Source organism: Nelumbo nucifera, chromosome 6 (assembly GCF_055504915.1).
Source record: "Nelumbo nucifera cultivar China Antique chromosome 6, China Antique-T2T, whole genome shotgun sequence".
Taxonomy (NCBI): domain Eukaryota; kingdom Viridiplantae; phylum Streptophyta; class Magnoliopsida; order Proteales; family Nelumbonaceae; genus Nelumbo; species Nelumbo nucifera.
The window spans coordinates 28,878,552-28,906,013 of record NC_142654.1 but is presented as its reverse complement, the minus strand read 5'-3'; the positions used below and the strand labels follow the sequence as shown (position 1 = coordinate 28,906,013).

At 39.2% G+C, this 27,462-nt stretch overlaps 1 protein-coding gene across 1 annotated transcript in view; it reads right to left on the bottom strand.

The window, feature by feature from the left end:
* LOC104598508 (uncharacterized) overlaps nt 1–25,817 on the bottom strand; it is a 58,766-nt gene extending 32,949 nt beyond the window's left edge. The window contains exons 1-9 of the mRNA XM_010260610.3: nt 25,551–25,817; nt 25,275–25,358; nt 24,496–24,569; nt 24,380–24,413; nt 23,850–23,908; nt 22,044–22,158; nt 21,214–21,251; nt 933–1,030; nt 691–746 (exon numbers count right to left, since the gene is read on the bottom strand). Coding sequence (XP_010258912.1) covers nt 691–746; nt 933–1,030; nt 21,214–21,251; nt 22,044–22,158; nt 23,850–23,908; nt 24,380–24,413; nt 24,496–24,569; nt 25,275–25,358; nt 25,551–25,688 — 696 coding nt within the window. The 5' untranslated portion in view covers nt 25,689–25,817. The remainder of the gene's footprint in view (nt 1–690; nt 747–932; nt 1,031–21,213; nt 21,252–22,043; nt 22,159–23,849; nt 23,909–24,379; nt 24,414–24,495; nt 24,570–25,274; nt 25,359–25,550) is intronic.
* Nucleotides 25,818–27,462: the final 1,645 nt, after the last annotated feature.

The following is a 27,462-nucleotide window of genomic DNA, read 5'->3' as shown; positions in this document are numbered from 1 at the left end:
TTACCACCATGAACACCCATATACGCGTACCCCACCAATACATCAAAAGAACAGTTAAAGATATTTTCTTCCTGTTTTTTTATGAGGGGAAAAATGTATTTGTATTAAGTATGTAACTGAAAAGAGTGGGCAAGGCACCCTCCACTATGGATGCACATTCTCTTTACAATATCACTATGTCATATACAGTAAAATCCCTGAGAACCACAAGCCAATAACTACTGTTCTTCCAATCCTTCCAGGCATAACATAAAATGGTAAACTTTTTCTTAAAAAAAAAAAAAAAAACTTAGCTATTTCTTGCCTTTTGCTATCAGTAGGAAAGTAACAATCAAAAACTTATCGAATTATATAAAAGAATGGTATATATACAAACAGCAATGTGCCAAGCATTGCTGTGAACGGCTAGCCTACTGATATATGAATCTGTGTACACTTAGAGAGTTTAGTTAAGTTTGGCAAAGTGTAAGAATTGAAAATGACATTTCACTTACATAAGCATATTACATGGGATGGGATATCACTTTTCCTATCTGTATCCTGAATTTTAGGAAACAGATAGCTGTATCCGATCTCCCATATTGGTCTCCATGTCTGTATCCATATACAGGTGTTGGCTAAATATGTAGATCATTAGATTAGTATAAAAATATCACTACAATATACAATTTATAAGTTGACAGATCTGACCTCAATTATAATGGGTTTTCCATCTTTCATTGCCTTCTTTAAATCACCAGCCAAACCTAGCAAGAATACAAGTACACAACCATGTCATAGTAAAGTTCTGACAAACAATAGAAAGGCACCAATAAATGGAAAAACTCTGGAATGATTAGAGGAAAAAAATACCTGGGAGAATTACAAAATCATTGAGCAACATAACAGATACCACAACTAGAAAATTGAACTATAAAGAACTGACAGACTACCTTTACGAACAATTCTGCATTCTCTACAAAACTCGGTGATGAATTCCTCAGAAGAACCAAAATCTCGTGCCCATACAGGGGTAGATGCCAATGGAGCACTGTAAATGATATTAGGAAAATAAGTGATTTAACATGGATTGGCAAAGGGAAAATAGCAATAGGTTTCAAATGGTCCTTATATCTAATATGTGGAATTATTTCCTTGTTAAGATGTTAATTTAAATGTAAAAACTGGACAACAAAATATGAAACGCTTCACTGGTCTCTACACAGCAGTCATACTAATACAGAGACCAACAGAATAGTATGGTAAGCCATGGGAGGAAAAAGTTTCAGCCTGCTGTGAACCAAGTGATAGCATGTCTATCAAGAAAATCAAAAAAACATAACAGTTGAAGTACTGAGAGAAAGGGGAGAAAAGAAAAGTAAGCAAAAGACGGAAAAAGTTCTTGCTTTTTCTGGTGCCATGTCTTCTTTGAGATATCCTTTTTCTACTTAGGAAGAAATTACCATATTATGATCCCAAAATGAAAAGCAAAAAAAGGAAGTAATTAAAAAAACAAAAAGAACTCGGAATACATACATATGACCAACAATATAAGAGATGTAAATCAGAGCAGCAACAAATCTAGGGTTTAATCAAGAAAACAAGCAGAAATAGAGAAAAGTGTTCAGATGAATAGAGAAGAAAGAAAGGAAGATAATAGGGTTTTGGGAGAAAAGAATCAAAACGTCTCCCAGCCCCCTTCATCATATTTTATTAACTCTAATCATAATTTGCAGCATATTATAAGATTTCCCTTAATAGGGTGCTGCACTAATAAACACTTTTAGAGAACTAATAAACTTAGGCCCATAGATATAAAAAAATAAAAAATAATAAGACTACAGCCCAATAGCTCAGCAATAAGAGATAAATCCAAACAACCACCTAATAAAAAAGAAGCTTAATGATTATTTTTGATAATAAAGTAAAAAAATTCATTACAAGGAAAAAGAAAATACAAGAGGAAGGTGATAAGAAATCACCCAAGAAAATAGAACCCCCAACAACATAAACACCTCACTCACAACCTACAGGAACCCCGACCAAGGAACAAACTAAAACAAATTATCACAAACAGCAGCCCTTACAGAGAACAGAATAAGGAAACAGTAGAAGAAACCAGTGTTTAGGAAATCGGACCAGACTGGCTGGTTGGACCGTGACCGGACCTATATCCGGTTTGGTTGTACCCTAGAAACCGGAATAGCTAGAAAACCATTTAAAACTGGCTGACCCACCGGTGAACCGGCCCCAGTTTCCTAGCACTGCCCGGGTCTCAAACATAAAGAATTTTCAAAATGCTAATAAGAAGATTTGAACCCATGACCTTTATTTCATGCACGTTGACTTGTAACCTGATGTAATATTTGGTGTATGCTGCAAGGGGAATTTTGGTCTTTTTCTTCCTCTTTTAAGTTGTACGGTCGCCCTAGTATATACAATAAAAATACTGGCGCCGCCAGCATGAGTTTGAGTTTTCTCTCTTCTCCCCTTCTCTTCTCCTCCTCTCCTCTTCGCCCACTGCTCTGTTGGTTGGAACATGGTACCAGAGCAGGGCAGTGCTCTGTAAATCATCTCCTGCAAGTCGAAACTCTTTCTTGCTCCTCGGGACTGAGAAGTGGAAGAGACACACATGAACTCCATTTGAAGACTGTTTGTTCTTGTCCTGCTCCTGTTTCTTGGACTGAAACTGATTCATACAACACCCAGAGACCAGTGGATGACTGACTAAATCTCCCTAAGAGGTCAGTGTTTTTTCTTCCTGTGTTTTTTTGTTGTTCCTGGGTTGGAAACTACAGAGACCCTGGACTGAATACGAACAGAAGCTTAAACCACCCTTTTTTTTAGTTCTTGGTGTTGAAACCAAGAACTGATTAAGTTATTCTGCTTGACCGAATGATATAAAGTGAGTTTATCCCTCTTCGTGGGTGTGAAGACCCAATAATCTTCATGTTTGAAGAATCTTAGTAGGTCATAAGTGACCTGGTTCAACTGACAGAAGGCAGCAGCCTCTTTAAATGTTTTCTGTAGTTCGTATTGCCTTAAGAAGACACCTCTCAGGTCTGTGAAAATCTGAGACAGCAAGAGTTGTGCTCTGTTTTTAGCAGTTTTTTGTATTTACCTAGTTGGGTAAGGACTGTAATCAGTTTGCATCTGCTGCCTTCACTTGGCTCCAACATTGCTGCAAATCCAGTTCTCCATGATAGAACCACCAAGCATATTGAAGTTGATAAGCATTTTATCAGAGAGAAGCTTGAGCAAGGAGAAGTTTGCACCCCTTACATCAGCTCAGAGGAACAACTTGCAGATGTCTTTACTAAGGTATTGAATTCCTTGCGCCATTATGATCTATGTGACAAGTTAGGGATGATTGACATCTACGCCCCAACTTGAGGGGGAGTTATGTAATATTTAGTGTATGCCGCAAGGGGCACTTTGGTCTTTTTCTTCCTCTTTTAAGTTGTACAGTCGCCCTACTATATATAATAAAAATACTGGCACTGCCAGCATGAGTTTTGAGTTTTCTCTCTTCTACCCTTCTCTTCTCCTCCTCTCCTCTTCGCCCACTGCTCCGTTGATTGGAACATAACCATTAATCCACTTCATTAATTATGTTCATTTATAAGTACATTAATGCATATATTGCTTTAATACATATGTATTTTAAAGAAAATGCAAGTTTGGAGGTTTGAAACCTAGTCAATTGTTTTAAAAATTAAAAGAACTAACCATCCATCCACCACATTTAAGTACAACAATATTTGTATAATATTATATATAGTATTTATCTGGCCCATGGTATATATGTATATGCCACATCATCATGGCTTGACCTCGGTTTGATTGTGGTTGAACCTCTAACCTATGAACCTCTCCCCTTTTCAGTTCTATGTTTGGTCCAGTTCTTTGAACATTAGAAGAAACTCCACCCAAAGCCAAAAGTATACCTCCCCGTTGAGCACCTCTTCTTGACCTTCTCCCTCAACCCATGCGGCCATGCCTCTCCTCCACCTAATGATAGCAATCAAGTCAGTCAAGGTACCGAAGGCTCTCCTTTGTGCTTTGAGTTTTCTTCTTTTTTTTGAAAGCAACAACCAAGGTTTAAAATATCAATAAGTATTGCATTGTATCATGCGTATCATATCAGTATCAAAGGTCACTGATTCTCGAAATACCAGGAGTTAGGGGATATTAACAGCTTCAATTGTTAATATTCAACCTAACAAACCCATCTTTAAATATCAAACTGAAAAAAAAAAAAAACCATTAGAAATGCATGATACGCAACATTTTTGTATCGTGCATGTCAACATTTTAAACCTTGGCAATAAGTACATTCTAGGGGTGCAAATGGATCAGATCATGATCCTATCGAATCCGAAGTCTGATCCTATTTTGTTGGATTTGGATATCCTCATTTCAGATTTTCGGGTTGGATTATATCGGATAATTGGATCCGATTAAAAAATTGAATCAGATTTGGATCCCCCTATCCGATCCGAAAGGATCCGATCTGATATATATATATATGTGTGTGTGTGTGTTGTGTTATTTATTTATTTATAAATATGTTATTTATATTGTATTTTTGTAAATTTTTTATTTTATTTATTTTTTATAAAAAACATGTATATATATGATGAAAATAGTTGAAAAAATACTTTCATTCTTGTTTTTCTTTATTTAAACTGTTATATTTTCTTTTTCTTTTAATAATTTATTATTTTAAAAAAAATTAATTCGAATCGGATCAAATTTGGATATCCAACACCCTTATCGGATTTGAATCCAAATAAATATTTGTGAGATCTGATCTGATCTTCGGATCGGATTCGGATATACCCTGATTCAAATCTGATCTGATCTATTTGCATCCCTACTACATTCATTCTTCACATACATATGGTTGTATAATAGAACTATTGTTATATTTTTTTATCAATAAACTTTAAAAAGTTTATTAATAAAGAATGAAATAGTATGCCAATAAGGGAGGTGGATGTTGTTGTGGAGTGTTTAGAGTGTTCTATCTCAACTTGGCCCCTGACCTATCTAGGGATTCCTTTAGGGGCTAATCCTAGGGTATCCTAAGGAGAGTAGTTTTTGATGCCCAGATGTAGAAAAAATTGAGAAGAGATTGGCCTCGTGGAAAAAGAATCACATTTCGTTGGGGGGTAGAATTACTTTGATAAGAGCAACATCAGCTAATCTACCAACCTACTTCCTGTTTGCCTTTAGGATCCCAACTAGGGAAGCCAAGAAGCTGGATAAGTTAATGAGAAACTTTCTTTGGAAACCATGGGAAAGTAGAAAGGGCCACTTAATTAAGTGGGAGGCAGTATGCCGGAGTAAAGAGGAAGGGGACTTGGGCTTAGGGAATATAATTCAAAAGAATACAGCTTTGTTGGTTTGGAAAGCATTCTCATTCATACTTCTAGATTTACATCTATAGTGTTATCTAGTCTCATAAATAAGTGTAATACATCTCAATTAATAAATACATTTAGACTTAGATTCTTTTTTAATGTGCATACACCCAGATGCTAACGCCTGAACCTTTAGATAAAAATTTGATGTCCACATTAATGTAATTTAAAGACTAATCCAACAATTTAGCATGAAAGCTTGGAGCCTAGGAAGTTTGTTTAGTTCCTTCAAACACCCAATTGTTCCTCTTCTCCCAGACTCCCTACATGATGCATGCAAAATTTCATTCCAACACATGATTGTCTTCCTAAGGGCCCTTATCTGACAGAACTCAACTGTTGAAGCAAGTCCAATATGCTGCCTGAAATCACTCATTCTAATCCTATCAGATCCATAAACAACTGCCAAAATTTCCTTGTTTCCACACAATGAAGGAGAGGGTGTTGCTTGAATCTGCATTGCTCAAAATCATCATCACACACTATATACCAAGCTATCAAAAGTGTAAGAAAATTCTAGAAAATCTATAAAAGACGAATCTTCCCATTTCATCTTTTTAAGAAGAGGTAAAGATTTTTATTATATTGAATGAAAGTTCCAAAAGTATACAGTGTGTATAATCCACATAAAATGAGGACTATAAACTAGGAAAACATTATCTACTTCCAACTTTTCAAATGTATGTATTAAGAATTCACAAAAAGGACCTTCTGTAAGAAACTGAAAGATTATGGCAGCCTCCCACCTCATTTGGTGTTACCCAACCTCACCCAAACAACGAGAAGAAATACTGCCATAATCTAGCTACATAAGAGCAATACAAGAAAAGATGGTTAGTGTTTTCCCCACTTCCTTTGAAGCCTCTCACAAGTGTGTATAATTTGGTTAACAGCCTCCCCACAAAAAATCTTGACTTTGGGGGAGATTGGACCATACCATACCTCTCTCTAATCTAACCGGAAAAGGGTGATCCTCAATAGAAGGAAATAAGGTTTTGAAGAAAGGGTGCAGGTAAAATGCCCCTTAGCATTTGGTACCCAAACTCTCCCATCCCTCCCGAAGGAAGACAATGTGGCAGAGCTGCGCGGTGAGCACAGACTGAACTATTCTTTCAGCTTTCACTGCATGGATACTTCTAGATACAGTTTATAGCATTAACACTTTTAAAAATATGTAAATATATATGTTTTAACAAATTATGCCATAAAAAGTTCCGTACATGTTAGAAATCTAATTAAATTTGGCAAGACATAAATCTTGAAAAATGGCATTCAGCTTCAAAAACTAGATATGAGCATATAACATGGGGTACGATACCCATAACCATGTCCAGGATTTTAGGAAATGGAGAGTTGTTCCCCTATTTCCTGTATCCATGCCCGTGTCCATATCCATATCTGAGCATCACAAGTCTGCTGTCTCAGTCTCATGAAGGCAAAGGATGCACTGGGTCAAAGAAATGTCCATACCTCTTCTCAGTAGTTGGTCCCTTATGAGACATTTGTAGTTGTTCAAGACTGCTATCAGTCTTGAACACTAAGAAATTTCAGGTTCGAAAAGAAGAGAAAGTGTAGAGGAAAGAGGAGAAAGAGAAGAGAGAGAGCAGTAGAACACAAACTTTGAAAGGAATGACAGAATCTCAATGATACTGCCGCCGCCACTTCTATTTAATATTTATAGGTTATGCTAGTTACATGAAAGGACACATCTGCCCTTGGTATTTACATAACACATAATAATATAAAACTGAAAAATAAATAATAACTAGAATAACAGCAGCTAACCCTAGGATGACTAGGAACATTCTGTGTGGGGCCCACATCAGTGTTCTCTACACTCCCCCTCAAGTTGGGAGTAAATGTTTATCATTCCCAACTTGGATAGATCTGCCTCTAGCTTCTTTCTTGACACAGCTTTAGTGAGGATATCTGCTAGTTGCATACTGGATGTGAAGTAAGGGAGGCATAGTTCTTGAGATGAGACCCTCTCTCGTACAAAATGTCGGTCAACTTCAATGTGTTTGGTTCTGTCATGCTACACTGGATTATGTGCTATGTTAATAGCTGCTTGATTATCACAATACAGCATCAGGAGCTTCTCATACTCAATACCCAACTCCTCAAGTAGAGATCTTAGCCATAGGATTTCAGCCACTCCGTTAGCCATGGACTTGTATTCTGCTTCAGCACTAAACTGGGAGACAACACTTTGTTTCTTACTTCTCCAGGAGACAAGGTTACCTCCCACAAGAGCACAATATCCTAAGGTAGACCTTCTGTCATCAACACTCCCAACCCAATCGGCATCCGTATAGACCTCCACCTTCATGTGGTTATTGTTCTTGAACAGTATACCCTTACCCGGGCATCTCTTTAGGTAGGCTAAAATTCTTTCTGCCGCAAGAAGATGTGTGGTTCTAGGAGAATGCATGTACTGGCTGACAACACTAACAGCATAAGTAATATCTGGCTGAGTGAGGCAGAGATATAGGAGCTTTCCTACCAACCGCTGGAACATAACCTTGTCTTCAAGAAGCTCCCCACTCTCTGCACTAATCCTGTGGTTCTGTTCAATGGGTGTATCTGCAGGCTTGACACCTAACTTTCCAGTTTCTGCCAATAGGTCTAGGACATATTTCCTCTGAGAGATAAAGATCCCATGTTTGGATCTAGCAACCTCAATACCCAAAAAGTATCGGAGTACACCAAGGTCTTTCACCTCAAATTCTTGATGAAGGAGTTGTTTAAGGGACTCGATCTCATGGCTATCATTCCCTGTCACCACAATATCATCAACATATACTGCCAGTAGTGTCAAGGAGGACTCTATCCTCTTGATGAATAGAGTGTGATCTGACTGAGCTTGTATGTAACCAAACTTCACAAGGGCTAGTCTGAATCTATCGAACCAAGCCCTAGGTGACTGCTTCAAACCATACAAAGCCTTGTTGATCCGGCAAACCTTCTTACATGTTTCTGCATCATAGAATCCAGGAGGCAAACACATGTAAGCCTCTTCCTGCAGGTCTCCATTCAAAAAAGCATTTTTCACGTCCATTTGGTATAAAGGCCAAGTGTGACTCGCGGCAAGGGATAATAGGACCCGAATGGTAGTCATCTTGGCTACCGGGGCAAAGGTCTCCAAGTAATCTATGCCATAAGTCTGTGTGAACCCTTTTGCAACTAACCGAGCCTTATACCTCTCAATGGATCCATCTGCATTATGCTTCACCGTAAATACCCATCTGCATCCAACTGGTTTCTTTCCTTTGGGCAGATCAATTACCTCCCGGGTGTTATTTTTCAACAGGGCATCCATCTCAACCTGCATTGCATCTTTCCATTCCGGGACAGATAGGGCTTCTTGCACTGTTCTTGGAGTAGGGACATTGGAAATGGAACTAAGGTAGGACCTGTAGGTAGGAGATAGGCGATCATAGGATAAAAACTGGGAGATACAGTGGACTGTAGATGTGGTACAATGTTGTTTCCCTTTACGGACGGCAATCGGAAGGTCAAGGTCATCTGTAGGAGGTGAAATGGCAACAATAGAGGAAGTCTCTGTGGGCCCTGGGACTGTAATACCTAGACTTGGAGCTGTAGATGAGATTGGAGCTGGCCTGGACTGCTGATGATCGGGATCAACCTGCCTGCACCGCCTGTGATAGACCCTCAACTCCTAATCCCCCTGACCACCCTCACCATTGCAGCTTTCCCTCAACTCCTGATCCCTCTGACCGCCCTCACCATTGCAGCTCTCATCACCCAATGGAATAGGTAAAGGAACTGCCCCACTCTCACTGCTCTCCCCCTGAAGACAAGGACTCAAACCCCCATTCTCACTGCTCTCCCCCTGAGGAGAAACCCGAGGATAATAGGGTGTCTCCTCAAAGAAAGTGACATCCATGGAGACAAACTTCCTCCCTGAGACAGGATCATAGCAACAATAACCCTTTTGAGTTTGTGCATAACCAAGGAAGATGCATTTGGAGGCCTTGGGTCCGAGAAGCTGAACAAAGCAGGTACAATCGAATGTTTTAAGGGGAATAGAAAACAACTTCTCACTTGGGTATAGAAGGGAAAAAGGAGATCTCATATCAAGGACCCAGGAAGGGACCCGATTAATAAGATATACCGTCGTGAGGATAGCATCACCCCAGAAGCGAATAGGAACATTGGAAGTAAACATGAGACTTCTAGGCACTTCCAAGATGTGCCAATTCTTCCTTTCTGCAACTCCATTCTGCTGAGGTGTATGAGGGCAAGAGTTCTGGTGGATAACCCCATGGTTGAGAAGGTAAGATGTCAATGGTTTAGCAAAGTATTCCGTTGCGTTATCAGATCTGAGAACTTTGATCTTGGCATCAAATTGGGTTAGGATCATTTGGTGAAAGTTTTGGGTCAGGGCAGGTACCTCATCTCGTGAACGCATGAGATAAACCCAAGAAAAACGGGTATGGTCAACAACAAATAACAAGAAATATCTGTACCCACCCATGGAAGGGATGTGATAAGATCCCCAAACATCAGTATGCACAATATCAAAAAAAATTATTACTCCTTTTATTGCTCAATAAATAAGGCTTTCTACAATGCTTAGCAAACTCACAACTTTCACACTGCAACTGAGACAACTCAACAGACTCAAATAAAGCTGGAAATACTCTTTAGGGATCGAAAGGACAAATGACCTAATCAGTTATGCCAAAGCATAACCGGACTCACACTCTGAGAAACAAAAGACACCTTCTCTACTGCCTCTTCCTGACGGAACCTCTCCCCGAGCAGATAGATCCCATTCGTCTCACGGCCAGTCCCAATCACCTTCTTCGTCTCCAAGTCCTGAAAAACACATCGGTCAAGGAAGAAGGTTACTGAGCAGTTCATATGCTTGGTAATACTACTGATTGAAAGAAGGTTAGTGTCAAGCTTAGGAACATGCAAAACAGATGACAGGGAGATAGTATCTGATAACTTGATGTCACCCTTCCCAGAAATAGGAACCAGGGAGCCATCAGCAATAGACACTTTATCCCTACCAAAAGACAAATGGTAAGTGGTGAACAGTGAAGGCAAGCTAGTCATGTGGTCGGATGCACCTGAATCTATTACCCAACAAGGTTTAGTAGTACCTGGAGCTGAGGCATGGTAGGCTGAAGCTCGAGTACCTGAATGTGCAAAGGCAGATGTGGCAGGAGTTGATGGTGACTGCAGTAGCTGAGCTGAATTTCCAACTTCCTTTTCTAACTGTATTAGGGCAGCCCGAACTGTAGCTAAGATCTCTAAAGGTGGTCCTCTTGTGCCAAAGGAGGATGCTGAATTAGTGTTCGCGGCCACATGAGCAGTGCCCTTCTTGCTTCTCAACTTTGCAGGAACCAAGTGAGGATGCAGTTTCCAACATGTTTCTTTTGTATGTTTGGGTTTCTTACAATGTTCACATACCACATCCTTCTTGTCTTCCTTCCTCCTGTCCTTCTCTGAATCACCTCCTGATTTGGGTGTGACCGCTACAAAGGCTGGTGTGAGGGGCTGAGGCTGCATCATAACTTTCCTTCTGGTCTCTTCACTATGTACGAATGAGTATGCCTGAGAGAGAGTTACACTGTCTCTAGTCAAAATTTGTTGCCGCACAATATCATACTCTGAATTTAGGCCCGCCAGAAACTCAAACACCCGGTTTGTCTCGACCTGCTTTCTATATATCTGTGCATCTTTGGGACTCTCCCACTCAAGAGTCTCTAAGTGATCAATTTCACGCCACAGGAACTGCAAGGTAGAGAAATATATTGAAACCGGTTTCTCTCATTGTTTAAGATTTTTCACTTCACATATCAATTCATATGCTCTGGCAACATTAAGGGGTTGGGAATAAGTTTCTTTCATCACATACCATATCTCCTTAGCTGTCTTTGCCCACAAGTAGGCGGCTAATATGAGGCTGCATAGAATTACACAGCCATGTCATAACCAAGTAGTTTTCTTGGATCCACTTAGTATACGTAGGGTCTCCCTTGGGGGGTTCCGTCACATCTCCCAAGAGGTACCCTAATTTACCTCTTCCCCCAATAGCCATCATGGCTGATTGGGCCCATTCCAAATAGTTTGATCCATCAAACTTTACGGTAGTAATCTGACCACCCGTCTCAAAAACACCACCATAACTGATATTCCCAAAGCTGCCTTCTGCCTGATTTTTAAACTCCATCTCGGTCAAGTCTCAAAAACAGCACTTGGACTACCAATCACAATCAACAACAGTGTAGAATCGATCTGTATTCACAGTGTATGTGCACAGAACTGAGATAACTCTGATCTGAAACAAACTAGCAAACACAACAGCAGTTGTCCGTAGGGTTCTCACCCCTTGGCAGAATTAGGGTTTTAATCAGTCCTTAAAGTGAACAGTTCAATTGCACAATCCAATCAGTACCGTATAGATAGACTTGCAGTAGGGTTAATATGAAACCCTAGAATCTGATCAATGCTAACAATAAACTTGACAGCTCTAGGTAGATCGCAAGGTTCAGTCTAACACTAGGGCTTGCCGCAAGATCACTTTCAAACCCTAGAGCAGAGAGAAACAAAGCTGAGACTGTTCGGCCCAACAGTAGGGTTTGCTGTAAAACCCTAGAGAATCAAAGGGAGAAAACTCTAGAATGGTTCGGCCTCCCTCTCCAAATAGGTCCAACCTATCTTCTCTGATAGAACTTCTCTTCGAAAATAAATAACTTACAAGGAAAATTTGTTCGCTGCCTTCTAAGGTTTACCCGAACCCTAGTCTTCTCTGATCCTTCCTGACCACCAACACACTGCAACCATAACAAGCTTCTAACGGCTGCTAGCACTTCTGGCGATCTCCAAGAATCAGTCTGCGAACTCCACCTTTTCAGCTTCCAGTCCTAGGAGATTCTCATGTGGTCGGCTGGTATTAGACTCACATGAGAAACCCTAACTTGGCTCTGATACCATGTAGTTGTTCAAGACTGCAATCAGTCTTGAACACTAAGAAATTTCAGGTTCGAAAAGAAGAGAAAGTGTAGAAGAAAGAGGAGAAAGAGAAGAGAGAGAGCAGTAGAACACAAACTTTGAAAGGAAGGACAGAATCTCAATGATACTGCCGCCGCCACTTCTATTTAATATTTATAGGTTATGCTAGTTACATGAAAGGACACATCTGCCCTTGGTATTTACATAACACATAATAATATAAAACTGAAAAATAAATAACAACTAGAATAACAGCAGCTAACCCTAGGATGACTAGGAACATTCTACCCTACGGACAGAGTGGGACCACAGCTGTGGGGCCCACATCAGTGTTCTCTACAACATTTACCCAAGGATGTTGTCCATACAAAGGGACCTCTGGTGGAGCTGGTGATTGGTAAAGCACGTGATTGCTTAAAGAAAGACTTCACAGTGAAAATACCAGACTTATTCCCTGTCCACAAACAGCTGCACCATTCCCAGTACAGGATTGCATCTTTGAATCTTGTGAAGAAATATTGTCATGTCATCTAGATCCCAGTCCTAGAGGTTACGCCAGAATCTTGGTGTCCAAACCACCTGATTACCAATAGATTGATATAGATGTTCCACTACAGCTTGTCTATCTTTGGCAATCAATAATGGTGCAGGAATGAGATCCATTAAAGGTCATCTATCAGACTAAGGGTCCAATCCAGAACCTCACTTTCATACCATGGCCTGGCATACCTTGATCCCTTTAAAAAGAACCGTTGACCTTCTTATTATAATTCGGCCTGCCCTTGAGTTCTGTTAGTCTGATAACAGCCAAGAAGAGAGGAGAAGAAAGAAGAAAGAAAGAGAGAGAGAAAGGAGAAGAAAAGAAGAGAAGTCTGGGGTTCGAATGAGAGAAAAAAATTACCTCTCCCATTCGGCCAAATATGTTTTATATTACTGTGGAGAAGATGGGCCGAATGGCCCATAGGCTGTTTATCCTTTTTTATCTTTTATGTTCTTTGCTGTAATGGGCCTTAATCTGGGCTTTATTCTTTCTTATGTTATGTCTTTTCAATTTTCTGCCCAACTAGGGACTTCTCTGTAAATTACTAAAGTTTAACTTAATGAAATAGAATTAAGGGAGTAAGAGAAGAGATTATGTTCGAAAATCTCTCTTTGAACCCAAGTTGCCGCCACCTTCTTCTTCTTCTTCTCTCCTTTTGAACTCTGATTTCTGCTACTTTCTTTTGAATTTTTGCAACTTTCTAAACAGTCCTTTCTTCTCAAAAGGCTGTTTTTCTTCTTGGTGTCAAAGCAGGCTCGTTTTTCCCTTTTTTTCACCTTTTTTTCCCATACACAGTGTGTATGGAGAATTGAATCGAATGAATAGTTAAAGAAACCTATTTCAGCCTAGTTGTTAGTGGTTTCTGGAGAGAAGGGGATTGGTTTTGTCATCCTCTTGGCAGATTCAAGTGTGTTGCCCAAAACCCTAATTTTCTGGAGAAATCTGATTGCGGGCCCCACAGGGAGTTTGACCTGGGCTCTCAGTGACTGAAGGCCTTCTCATTCTTCTTCTTGAAGATCGAATCAAGTGGATTGGTGTTCTGTGAAGTCTACAAGGAGCGGCTGAGTTTTCTCTGTTTCTCCCAGCTTCTGGGTGTGACGCAGGTTATTGGTACGGCTGCATAGAGGTTGGCTCACAACACAGTTTTTGTTCTGTCTTCATTTGTTGTTATTCGAAGTTGTTTGAAGTCAGTTTTGAAGTATTTAAGAAGATGAACTCCTCAGACTTTGAAAACAAGCATGTTGCTGTCAGTTGCATCAGTCAGTTCATGCATACTCCCAGGGATACTCACATGGCAGCAGCAGAGTGGATTCTGTGTTATTTGAAGGGCTCCCCTGGAAAGAGAATTCTATTTGCTAAGCATGGCCATATGAAACTTGAAGCCTACACAGATGCTGAGTGGGTCGGAAACATTGATGACAGAAGATCTACCTTTGGATACTGTAGCTTGGCGGCAGGTAATATTGCTCGATCTTCAGCTGAAGTAGAATACAGAGCCATGGCTCATGGAGTTTCTGAACTATTGTGGCTTAGATCCTTGATGGAGGAACTGGGTATTGAGCATGATAAACCAATGATGTTATACTGTGATAATCAGGCCGCCACCAACATTGCTCACAACCCAGTGCAACATGACAGAACTAAGCACATTGAAGTTGACAGACACTTCATTCGAGAAAGAGTGGCTTCTGGAGAAGTGTGTCTACCCTTCATCACCTTTGAAGGACAGTTAATTGATTTCCTCACCAAGGGCATTTCCAAGGCTAAACTTCAGCATGATATTGACAACCTTGGCATGATTGACATCTATGCTCAGCTTGAGGGGGAGTATAGAGAAGATGGGCCGAATGGCCCATAGGCCGTTTATCCTTTTTTATCTTTTATGTCATTTGCTGTAATGGGCCTTAATCTGGGCTTTATTCTTTCTTATATTATGTCTTTTTAATTTTCTGCCCAACTACAGACTTCTCTGTAAATTACTAAAGTTTAACTTAATGAAATAGAATTAAGGGAGTAAGAGAAGAGATTATGTTCGAAAATCTCTCTCACTGAACCCAAGTTGCCGCCACCTTCTTCTTCTTCTTCTTTCCTCTTGAACTCTGATTTCTGCTAGTTTCTTTTGATTTTTTGCAACTTTCTAAACAGTCCTTTCTTCTCAAAAGGTTGTTTTTCTTCTATTACTAACATAATAAGAAAGACACATGTGCCCCTACTTAAGTGAGGGACACTAGTTCTAACATAATATTACACATCAGCAACCTCAACATAAGTATAAAGACAGAAATACCCCTACATACTCGACAATAACACTCCCCCTCAAGTTGGTGAGTATATATCATATAATCCCAACTTGTCACATATGTAGTCCACTCTTCCCCGACTCAACCCTTTAGTAAATAAGTCTGCCCACTGGTTCCCTATGTTAACATATGCAGTGTCTATCACTCCACTCAGCACCTTCTCTCTCACAAAGTGACAGTCAACCTCTATGTGCTTGGTTCTTTCATGAAACACTGGAATAGAAGAAATATGAACTGCAGCCTAATTGTTACAGTAGAGCTTCATTGGAGTGTTAACATTGTATCCCATCTCCTGTAGAAAGTTCCTTAGCCACACTAATTCACAAGTAATATGTGTCATAGCTCAAATATTCTGCCTCCGCACTGCTTCTTGCCACAACTGTCTGCTTCTTACTTTTCCATGTCACCAGATTACCCCCAAGAAAAGTGCAATAGCCAGTGGTAGATCTCCTATCAGACATAGAACCGGCCCAATCAGCATCAGTATATCCTTCTATTTCAAGTTTTCCACCACATTTGTATATCAAATCACAACCAAGAGCCCCCTTTAAATACCTCACAATTCTTAGAACCGCATCCCAATGAGGAACCAGAGGTTTCTGGATGAACCGACTTACCACACTAACTGCAAATGAAATATCTGGCCCAGTAATGGTTAGGTAGTTCAGTTTACCTACAAGTCGTCGATATCTGCCAGGGTCTTCAAACACTTTACCCATATCACTGCTCCGATTAGTGTTTGTTTCCATAGGTGTTTCATCTGGATTAGCACCTAACAAACCTATTTCTTCTAGCAAATGAAGCACATATTTCTTCTGACACAAATTAGTACCATGCTTAGACCTTGCTACTTCTATCCCCAAGAAATATTTCAATTTACCAAGATCCTTTGTTTGAAAATGTTCCTACAAAAAGGTCTTCAACCTGTCAATGCCCATTTTATCATCCCCGATAATAACAATATCATCTACATACACCACCAATAGGATTTTTCCTACTTGAGAGTCATGACTGAAGACTGAATGATCAACTTGGCACTGTTTCATACCAAACTTCTTTACCACCTCACTGAACCTACCAAACCATGCTCGAGGAGACTGTTTAAGCCCATAAATAGCCTTCTTTAGTTTGCATACCTTACCATCCTCCCCCCAAGCAACAAACCCCAGTGGTTGCTCCATATAGACATCCTCGAGCAAATCACCATGCAAGAAAGCATTCTTGATATCAAGCTGAGAGAGGAGCCAATCATACATAGCAGCAAGAGAGATCACAACACGAACCGAACCTATCTTAGCAACCGGGGAGGTCTTTGTGTAGTCAATACCATAAGTTTAGGAGTACCCTTTTGCAACCAGTCTAGCTTTCAGTCGCTCTACACTACCATCAGGTAAGTACTTAACAGTATAAACCCACTTACAACCGACAGCCTGCTTCCTAGGAGGAAGAGTAGTGAGGTCCCAAGTACGATTATGAGTTAAAGCTGAGAGTTCTTCTTCCATTGCACAGCGCCATCCTGGAGAGGCAAGGGGTTCCTGGACATCCTTAGGGACAACAACAGAGTATAACAAAGAGATAAACTGGTGATGGGAAGCGAAAAGATGAGTGAGTGAAACATAATTAGAAATAGGATGTAGGGTACAAGTGTGTTTACCTTTCCAAAAGGCAATGGGAAGATCAAGATCAGATACTGGGGTTGGGGCTGGTGTGGGGATAACTACCGAATCTGTTGACGTTGATGGAGCTGGAGGAGGAACAGCCGGTACATGTGGGCGATGTGTATACACTTGACGGATAGGTGGCCGTTCAACAGGTGGTGGCACTAGAGGCAAGGATTTGGTCACAGCTGGAACAAGAGGAACAAAATCCGCAACTGGAAGAGGATGAGGAGGAAGAAACATCACTGGACCCCAAGTAAAACGGAGTAGACTCAAAGAAGGTAACATCAGCACACACAAATGAACGTTGAGAACTAGGATGATAACACATACGCTTTCTGGGTCTAGGAATAGCCAAGGAAGATGCATTTGATGGATCGTGCATCTAACTTGTCCTTCCCAGGGCCCAGATTATGGACGAAGTAAACACACCCAAAAACCCGAGGAGAAAGAGGAAATGAAGACAAGGTGGGAAACAATGTAGTGAATGGAGAATGACCATCAATGATAGACATGGGCATCCGATTAATCAAGAAGCAAGAAGTAAGCACTGCATCACTCCAAAAGGGTTTGGGAACATTCATGTGATGCATGAGAGATCGAGCTGTTTCCAAAAGATGATGATTATTTCTCTCAGCCACCCCATTTTGTTGTGGGGTGTAGGTACATGAGATCTGATGTATAATGCCATGTTGGTCTAAGTATTTTTTAAATGATGAAGAGAAATATTCACGACCATTATCGGAATGAAAAATTTTAATGTGAACAACAAATTGGTTGCGAATCTCAGCGTAAAATTTTTGGAAAATGGTAAACAATTCACTCATTTCTTTCATTAAATAGAGACACGTCATCCTTGAATAATCATCAACAAAAATGGCAAAATATCTATATCCATTGTATGACATCACTTTATAAGGACTCCAAACATTTGAATGAACCAAAGAAAAAGAACTCGACACATGGTTATCAACCCTAGGACTAAAGGAAACACAATGATGTTTCCTTAACTAACACGACTCACAATCTAAAACAGAAAGTTGACTCAATGAAGGAACCAAAGACTTCAAAACTTTCAGCAAAGGATGACCAAATCAATAGTGCTACTGAAGAGGGGAGAGAGATGACTGGAGAGTTGTTGATGTTCTTCCACCACCGTCAAGATAATACAATCCACCAACTTCATGCCCTCCACCAATCTTCATCTCCGTCTTGAAATCCTGAAAAACACACGAAGAAGGGTAAAAAATAATAGAGCAATTGAGTGACTTGGTCAACTTACTAACAGACATAAGGTTAAACGGAAATTTAGGGACATACAAAACTGAGGATAAAGGTAAGGGGGTCATGTTAACACTAACAACACCACAAATGGAGGATGCAGAACCATTAGCAAGGGTAACAAATTGTGATGTTGAGCAATGAGAGAGGGAAGAAACACACTGGAGTTCCAGTCATGTTATCAGAGGCTCCAGAGTCAATAATCCAAGGATTGGGTGTGGATGCCAAACAAACCATACCTGAGTGTGCGAGAGTAGCCATGTTCTGCTGAGATGTGGCCTGGACAAACCTCTCATACTCATCACGAGGGACACTCATCATCTTCTTCTTGGGAACATCTGTGGATGTAGGAAGCATCTGATCAACCGAACGACTCTTCTGTCTAAAGCTGTTGTCACTAGTCATGGCATGATTGGCCCAAGTTGAGGGTGGACCATGCAAGTCATAGCAATAATTAATGGTATCTCCATCCATACCATAGTGAGTACACCTCGGACCCGAACTACGTCCTCTGCCACAGACTCCCCCTAAATCTCTACCTCCAGTACAACCACCACCACGGTTATATGTAGGTCCACCACCACCACCACTACGGCCAAACTGAGCTCCCCGAGCTTCACCTCTAACACCACGGCCCCTCGATAATGCAAAGGCTGATCTATCGGAAACATTAGAGTTCTTAGTAGATCCAATGGAAATCCTCTGAAGTCAAGCAAACACCTCTTCTAAGGAAGGGAGAGCTGACCCTCCTAGTATCTGAGCCCGCACTGGTTCATACTCAGATTTCAGCCCCAGCAAAAATCGAGTCACACCAAGTTGTTCTCTCTGTTGTTGCTGAATTTTGACACCAGAAGTGAGGGGGTGAAAAATATTCAACTCATTACGGATGTTTCTCATACTAGCATAGTACTCCTCAAGACTCTGATTGCCCTGTTGCAGATTAAAGTATTCCTGATACAACTGATATACTCTGGTTGTATTGTCTTGACCAGAATACAACTTCTTAGCATGGTCCAACACATCTTTGGCAGTGTCAAGAAACATGAAATTTACACTAATCTTGGGTTCCATATTGTTTCATAACCACGTGATAATCTGTGCATCATCTTATTCTCAGTCATCATACTCATGAGAATTAGTGGAGGGTTTTTCTTCCCTTATGTGTTTCACCTTCTTCTTTGCCTTAAGGAAAACTTCTACAAATTTAGCCCAAGGTACATAGTTCTCTCCATTCGGTTTAATAGAGGTCATTTGAACATTCAGGTAGTCGGTAGAGACCATCACATTAGACTTGCTATTACTATTGTCTCCCATTGCTGAATTCAGCACACTGCACACTAGACCACACCACACACTGATCACACTAGTTTCAGCACTTGTTATTGCTGAATATTACACTCTTTACACCACAAACCCTACTCCACGACTACCTGAAATCTCACCACACTATATGCGGACCACTCCCCCTTCGAATCACACTGAAAACAGCATAAATCCTAGCACGCTACAATCTGAAATCCCACCATACGATCTGAAACATACGTATTATTTGATTCACAAAAAAAAAAAGCATAGAAATCTCTTACCTCATCACCCAAAAATCAAACTACACAAAAATCAAACCACACAAGACACCCATTGCACCACACGAATCAGCCCTCTTCTCTTCATCGATTAGGGGAGGGCTTCTTAGAAACCACAACAACCGACCACGAACACCACAACTGGAGGCATAGAAACCTCCAAGGGAAGAGGGCGACCACTCCTTTTCAGCCCTTTCCCTTATCTCCAACCGATGACAAAGAAACCAAGAGAAAACCCTAGACTAGGTGCGCAGAAAACAGAAATCTGGGCAGATCCAAGTTGCTTGGTTGAGCTCTGATACCATACTATAATTCGGCCTGCCCTTGAGTTCTGTTAGTCTGATAACAGCCAAGAAGAGAGGAGAAGAAAGAAGAAAGAAAGAGAGAGAGAAAGGAGAAGAAAAGTCTGGTTCGAATGAGAGAAAAAATTACCTCTCCCATTCGACCAAATATGTTTTTATATTATTAACATAATGGAAAAGACACATGTGCCCCTACTTAAGTGAGGGTCACTAGTTCTAACATAATATTACACATCAGCAACCTCAACATAAGTATAAAGACAGAAATACCCCTACATACTCGACACTAACACTTCTCAATACCTTTCCAAACCACACAGCTATAAGAAATTGTAGCTATACCCAGATCCCAGTTGAAGTTCCCCAACCAAACTTCACTCACATTGTTCGTCACCAAAGGCTACTTCGATGACAATTACACCACCAGAACCATATGCAGACCTAACCCTCCCACTGCCTTTTGGCTGCACACATTATTCCGTTCTAGTAAATGGAATTTAAGTTTTCTTTCTAGCCCCTTCATAGGAAACCCCTCTATAGCTTCTAGTCTTCCTCCCCCCATGTCTCCTCATTTGACAGTAAAGCTACCTCCCCTGGTCCCCCCACCCATGCCCATACACACACACACACACAAAAAAAAAAAAAGAAAGAAAGAAAGGAAGTCCTTTATCTCAAGCTATTTGCTAGACAAACATCTTGGGTTGATTTTACCCATTTTCTTTTCTTTGTGAGAGGATATTTAGCTTACACAGTCAAAGGCACTATCACAAGCATATGCTTGACAATCTACATCCTGTACCCAGCATATACTCTCTAATAACAATACTTTCTTTTAGAGAGAAAAAAAAAAAGCTATATGTCAATGAATAAGCAGAACAACACAATAGAGTTTGGATACAGAAAGTGACATCATAAAGTAGTATTTACTTATTATATTGGTAGAGCTAGTGACACCGACTTGGTTCTTTGATAAAAAGCATACCAATTTGAATTTTTTCATACCCAATTTCCTATAGAAATCAATGAAGAATACTCATTCAAAATTCATGTTGCATCCACGTCTAGACATGTCAGTCATAGATGGGTTATTTGTTTCATTTAATAATAAAATAAAAATGAACATGAAAGGGAAAAACAATGAATTCGCCTCACATACTCTGTTGATGTCCGTAGCAATTCATATACCATGTCGGTCTGTCACAATAAAAAATATATAAATACAGAAGGCATTAGAAATAGCTCTAGCAGAGAAAGAGAGAGAGAGAGAGAGAGAGAGAGAGAGAGAGAGAGAGAGCCCTTTGCTCCATAATCCTCTTTTCAGCCACTCAGGTGAAGTGCCCAATCCAGAGAGTCAAACATGTAAGCAATCCTCTAAATTGGCCATAATTCGGACGCCCTTATGGGCAGTATGGATTGGCCACATCATCCCTCCACATGTCTGAAACAGGGTGGATCAGCTAAGAAAGATTCTAGTTGACTTGACTGGGAAACCTTTCAATATGAACATAATATGTACCATCTATATGTGTGCTCATGTGAAAGAGATTACCACAAAGCACTTTTGCATACTTGGGATTTCAAATAATCATAGTTTTCAGTGCTAAAATCATGGGAGGGGCACTGCCAGGCACTGAACAAGGGTTGGCTCGATAAAAGGCCAAGTATCTTACACATGGGGAGCACAGTTGGTGCCCGAAAAGGCCCCATTTGTTCCCATGTCCATCATCTATTCATTGGGCAAGTTTCAGAGTTTCAGCCCAACAGCCCCTTCCACATGGCTAAAGTAGTATCTAGTTCTAGGCAAATTTTAAGCTACAATGGAATAGCCAGAAGGCATTGATGGTCCTGAATCAGTGACACTATTTCTCCATGTGGGTGAACATCCAGAAAAGAAGCCTAGGATACCTGTTGAATGTGTGCATAAGAAAACGGATATGTGGGCGGGTGGATAAGTAGGTATAATGACAAATGTGCAAACATGTGTACCTGTAAAACATTTGGCAAGTTTAGCCTTTGTGCAAGCTGGGTAGCAATGGTTGATTTCCCAACACAAGCAGTTCCGCAGACAAGAATCACCAATGGTACTCTTTGATGGTGAAATCTAAAAGAAGAATATATGGAAATCAGTACCAGAATACAGAGTAGTCTCTTTGCTGAGTCAAGGGTAAAAACAGAAGTAATTGACAGGAAAGAATGTAGTTAAATTAGCCATAAATAAACATTCCGAGGAAATAAATTTAATTTGCAGTGAACAGGAAGAGGGTTTTCAATAAATTAGTAAATGTGTAAAAATAAATATCCATGAGAAAATCAAATAAGAAAACTAAATATTGATTTAACAAATAGAAGAAAGGTGTTTTAGAATTGGCTCCCTTCTGCAGTTTGTTTATAAGCGTGGAAGGGGAGAAACTCATATATGGGAGGATAGAAAGAATGTGGCAAAATTGGCCCACATAAGATTTTGTAGGTCTCGCTTATGCAAATTCTGAAAACTAATGGGAGGCTGCTCTTTATTATTCTTCTTTTGATATATAGGGGCCATTTGTTCAATGTAGTGGTAAAATCTTGGGCTGACAAGCGTGAGAACACAAGTTCAAGTCTGAGAGTGGCTACTTTGTGAACAAAATGAAAAGGTTAGGTCCAGATTATATTTGTCAAAGCATCACCTAGGCATTGTGGCACCTTGCCTGCATGCCTTGACTTAAAGCAACTAGGCACCTCCCTAGATGATAAGTTTCCCACCTTATATGAATAGAGAGATTACTTTTTTTCTACACTCTTTCTTTTACATTTAATAAATCAGTGGTTCAATCTTTTTATTTTTTTGAGAAAAGATAACTTGTATTCAGAAAAAGGGAAGGATGTACAAGAGGGCCTGGAGAACAAAAAATAGGGCCCCCACAATTAAATAGGCATTGTATTAAATAACTTGTATTCAATCAATTGTTCTTTTTTTCTCTTTTTCTAGCTATCTTAATTTTACTATATTAAATTATAGCCTTCCTTAGTTGCTAATTTGATATGAAATTTCTCTATTAAATAGATATTATATCAATTTTATTTTTGTAAACATTGAAATTAATATATTAAAATAAATTTTTAGATGTGATGATTTACCATGTTTTGAGAGGAAATTTAATGTTCGTGATAAAGAGAATTGCTATTTTTTCAATTAATATGCATGTCAATTGGTATATAAAACTAGGGAACCAATACAAAATTTTGCTTAGGAAACTAGGCACTCCATTGTCTCCTAAAGTCACCTAAATGCCTTGGCAACTATAATCTCTATCACTCTGCACCACCCAAGACCCTAGAGAACGGGAACATACATTAGGTAATGACCTTTTTATGTATAGAAAGAATATGTATGGTTCTAACTCACTAACCGTGTATTGTTTATATATGGAAATTGCCACTTTTTACATATAGAAATACAAATTACACCATTTATCTATGAGAGCAATTGGTCAGGCTCAGGTTGAGCATTTGTTAAAATTTGAATGGGCCTAATGCAGTTTAAATTGTTCAAACAGGTACCCAACTTGCACCATTACATTTATCAAAAACTAAATTTAACAAACCAATCAAAGAATAAGCTACCAAGCCATTAAAATTTCTTGTCGATTGGATACCAAACCATAACAAGATAAACAGTGGCAAGGAATACAATAACTATTTGTCTAGGGAAAGCACACAGAGAAGATTTGCAGGAAGAATTGATTCAATTCATGGAGACAAACCACAATCTGGAAAAAAAGAAAAAAGTAATTTACACAGAAACTTGCTTACCTGGTCATCATTTTATAACGATTTATGTATTCTTCCCCATATCCCCGTCGCTCCATAAGCTGCAAATAGAGACCCATAAGTAAGATATCTTAAATTTTTTTTGTAGAATCTTCAAGTAGCAAAAGTTTTCAGGGAAATTCACTAGATTATGTACAAATTTATTTTTTCGTAAAGTTTCTTCACTGGTAAGATTATTCCATCTTAATCATTGAGTAATATATAAGTTTTAGACAGTACATGCATCAGGTATGGCATTTGATCTTTTCACCAGTTCAGGATCTTTCCAACATCCATTAAAAATCATCTGAATAGTAAGAAGCAGAATGGGGCTAGATCCAAAAAGTCTTTGTTGTAAATATATAGAAATGAAAATATGATGTGATATACATGAATATCGTATACTCCTTCTATCATCAGCAAAATCTTGTACACGTTACTGATCAAGAAAACCATGAAAAAAAAATAGAACATGATGTGGAAACTCACTAAGACTTAGCATTGAGAGGTGAAACTGCATAATTAGCAAGTACCTTAAAGAGATTAGCCTCCAAATCAGATTGGGATCTGCATATGAACAATACAAGCAGTGGTTAAATAATAATCATATTCTGTGCTAATGGGGAGAGAGAGAGAGAGAGAGACATACACATCTAGAAGGCTGTTGTCTATAAGCAGTTTTTTCAGTTCGAGAGCAATTTTAATAGCAACATGATTAGGGATCTGAAATCAACAATCCACCCTTTAACTATATTAGAATAATCTACAAAAGATCATACATTACCATCCAATTAGAAAAGTAAAAAATTACACTAAATAGACAAATAAGAAAAAATCACCTACTTGGAAAAACAATCTCCCCAATACATCACTGACATATTACAAAATATAAAAAAAAAAAATGAAGCACTTAAAGGTTCTTCTCCTGATTCTTTCCAATAGTGTCTTTATTCATGCACGATGCAAAACGCGAAGTGGTCAAAGATTACGGGCCATAGATAAAAACTGAAATGGCTGGAGTGAATGGCTTATTGCTTTGTCTTTTAGTGTGTGCAAGTTATTAAGGAGGTTGTAACTAATTCTCTCAAAATTTTATTGCTAATTATTTTATCTACTTGTTTGCAATTTCTTTCTTTTTCTACTTTTTTACTTCTTTTTTTTTTCATCCTTCTCTATGCAACTGATTGCGTCTAATATTGACAAGAAAAATCAAATTTACGGTCCAAAATCCCAAGTCCCAACTACCAGTGATTGCAAATTTGATGGAAAAATCATAAGTCCATCAAGAACACGATAAACATAAAACAACTTAACGAGTTCAAAGTATCACTTAGAAGTCAAAACTTCCAATTACTAATGACTAAAAAGAGGCAACAGAAAGATAAACAATAAAAACAAGAAATGAACAAAATTATAGGGTGCAATTACCTTAGTGACAGTCAACATTCTACTAAGGAGAAATCTAGAGAGAACGTAGTAGTGATCCGCATTATCGCCAAGCCATACCTTTACCTGATCACCAATACAATACGCATCAAATAAATAAGTTCAATAAAAAATGGTAGTACTGTTGCTCTTACAGAATATTAAAAAACAAGATTAAAACAAAGCATCTAAGAATAAGATGTCATTGAAAAACCAGAAATTAAAACTGGAAACAAGAAATTCTCGAGAGACTGGGCAATAAATAAATAAATAAATAACCTTAACAAAATCGTATTTGGAAGAAGCATTTCGGGAAGAAAATCTGCCGGGGGGCAGGGAGAATTCGCCCTTCTCATCTGCGTCTTCTCCACTTGCAGGAGGATTCGATATTATTGCTACTCCTTTCCCTTTCTTCATTCCCCTCCCGAACGAACGAACAACCTTCCAACTTCCGAGCAACCTCGTCGGCTTTCCTACGCGTCCGACCTCTGTCCCGTGTGCCTTCTCTCCTCTCCACTTCGCTGTGCTGTGAAGTTCTAAGCTCTAAAGTATTCTACCATTCTTGTCGTGAATATCATGTCGTAGTTTGGGCCATACAACACGTGGCACGAGAAAATGGTATCATTTTATTCGAATTCGAATTTGACCCTGGCGATCCGAACTCGATCCGTTTATAATTGGATCGAATACGGATCTAGCCCTGTCCAATCCCATATAATCCAATTAGATTTCCGTCTAAACTTGGTCTGAATATTATGTTTTTACTTTTTGGTGGTTCGGTTTTTTTATGTATTTGTGCACTAAATTCATGGAGAGATATTCCTTATATATGGCTGGATGTTGAGTTCTTGAAGTGTAGATATTCTTTTCATATCAAGGTTTTTAAAACCGAATCGGACAATAAACCATTCAAGGATCTGGTTTCTAGATCAAACGGATGATCTGTTTTGACAAAAAATTAAAAAAATAAAAAAAATAACAGCCAAAAGCCATTGAATGGTTCGAACAATTTGACCACTTGGGTCAGCAGTTTATTGATCAAATCAATAATTTTTTGCCAAAAGATGATTATGGGGTAAAACGGAACCAATCAAGTGACCAGTTCCTGATTTTTTCGGTCCAATCCGATTTTGAAAACCTTATTTCATATGACAGATATGATTTGATTCAGGCCCGCCCATTGGGTGCCTTGGGCTGGTTCATGGGCCGGCCACACCTAACATTCAATCCTAACTGGACATAATGGATGTTTGGCAAGTTCTACAACCAATGATAATGCCCCACGACAGGTATAAAAAATAGTCAATAATCATTCAATTTCTCACTGCCCACACTTGTTCCCACATGGCATAACAGTTGTGCATTGGGAATATCTCCCTTTTCATTCCCAATACACGGCGGTGGTGTTTGGTGGATATAGATGTGGAAATCCGATTATTATTGGATCCACAGCCCACTACACAGCCATCATGTTCAATTAATCTGAATTATTTGCATATTGTCTTTTATAAGATTCTAAGATCATATAAACCTCTCCTATAAACAATTCATCCAACTAGTCTTTAAGAATAAACACAAAACATAATATTAAGGTTGTGTTTGGTTTGAAAGAAAAGGTAGGGAATGGGGGGGGGATTTGGTCAATGGAATTGTGGTTCTCCCTGATTGCTTTTCCCATATCTATTTTTTATGCTTATATGGAATCCACAGAAAAATAGGTATAATGTAAGTTATACGTATCTCCTAGGTGGATAAATAATTTTCCCACTTAATAAAAAAATTGACAATACGTGGGGCAATTTTATCCATTCTAACAATGATTTTTTATGGATAAAAGAGTTATTATATAATTTATGGATAAAAGGGAAAATTTCTTAAATTACCCCTACTGTTTGCGAAATTGACTAAGTGTACCCTTACTGTTTAACTATTGTCTAACAGTACCCCTACTGTTTTTGGTGATTAACTAGCTCTATCCTTACCGTTATGGTCCATTAATATTCTGTCAAAACTTATACACACATGATGTATATTTTTTTAAAACCCAATTTTACCCTTACCCTCTTCTTCCTTTCACCAATAGCAAACCGAGCTAGCTTGGTCCTTAACCGGCAGCGATAGCCCCCTCCACCTCCTCTCTCTCTCTCTCTCTCTCTCTCTCTCTCTCTCTCTCTCTCTCTCTCTCTCCTTC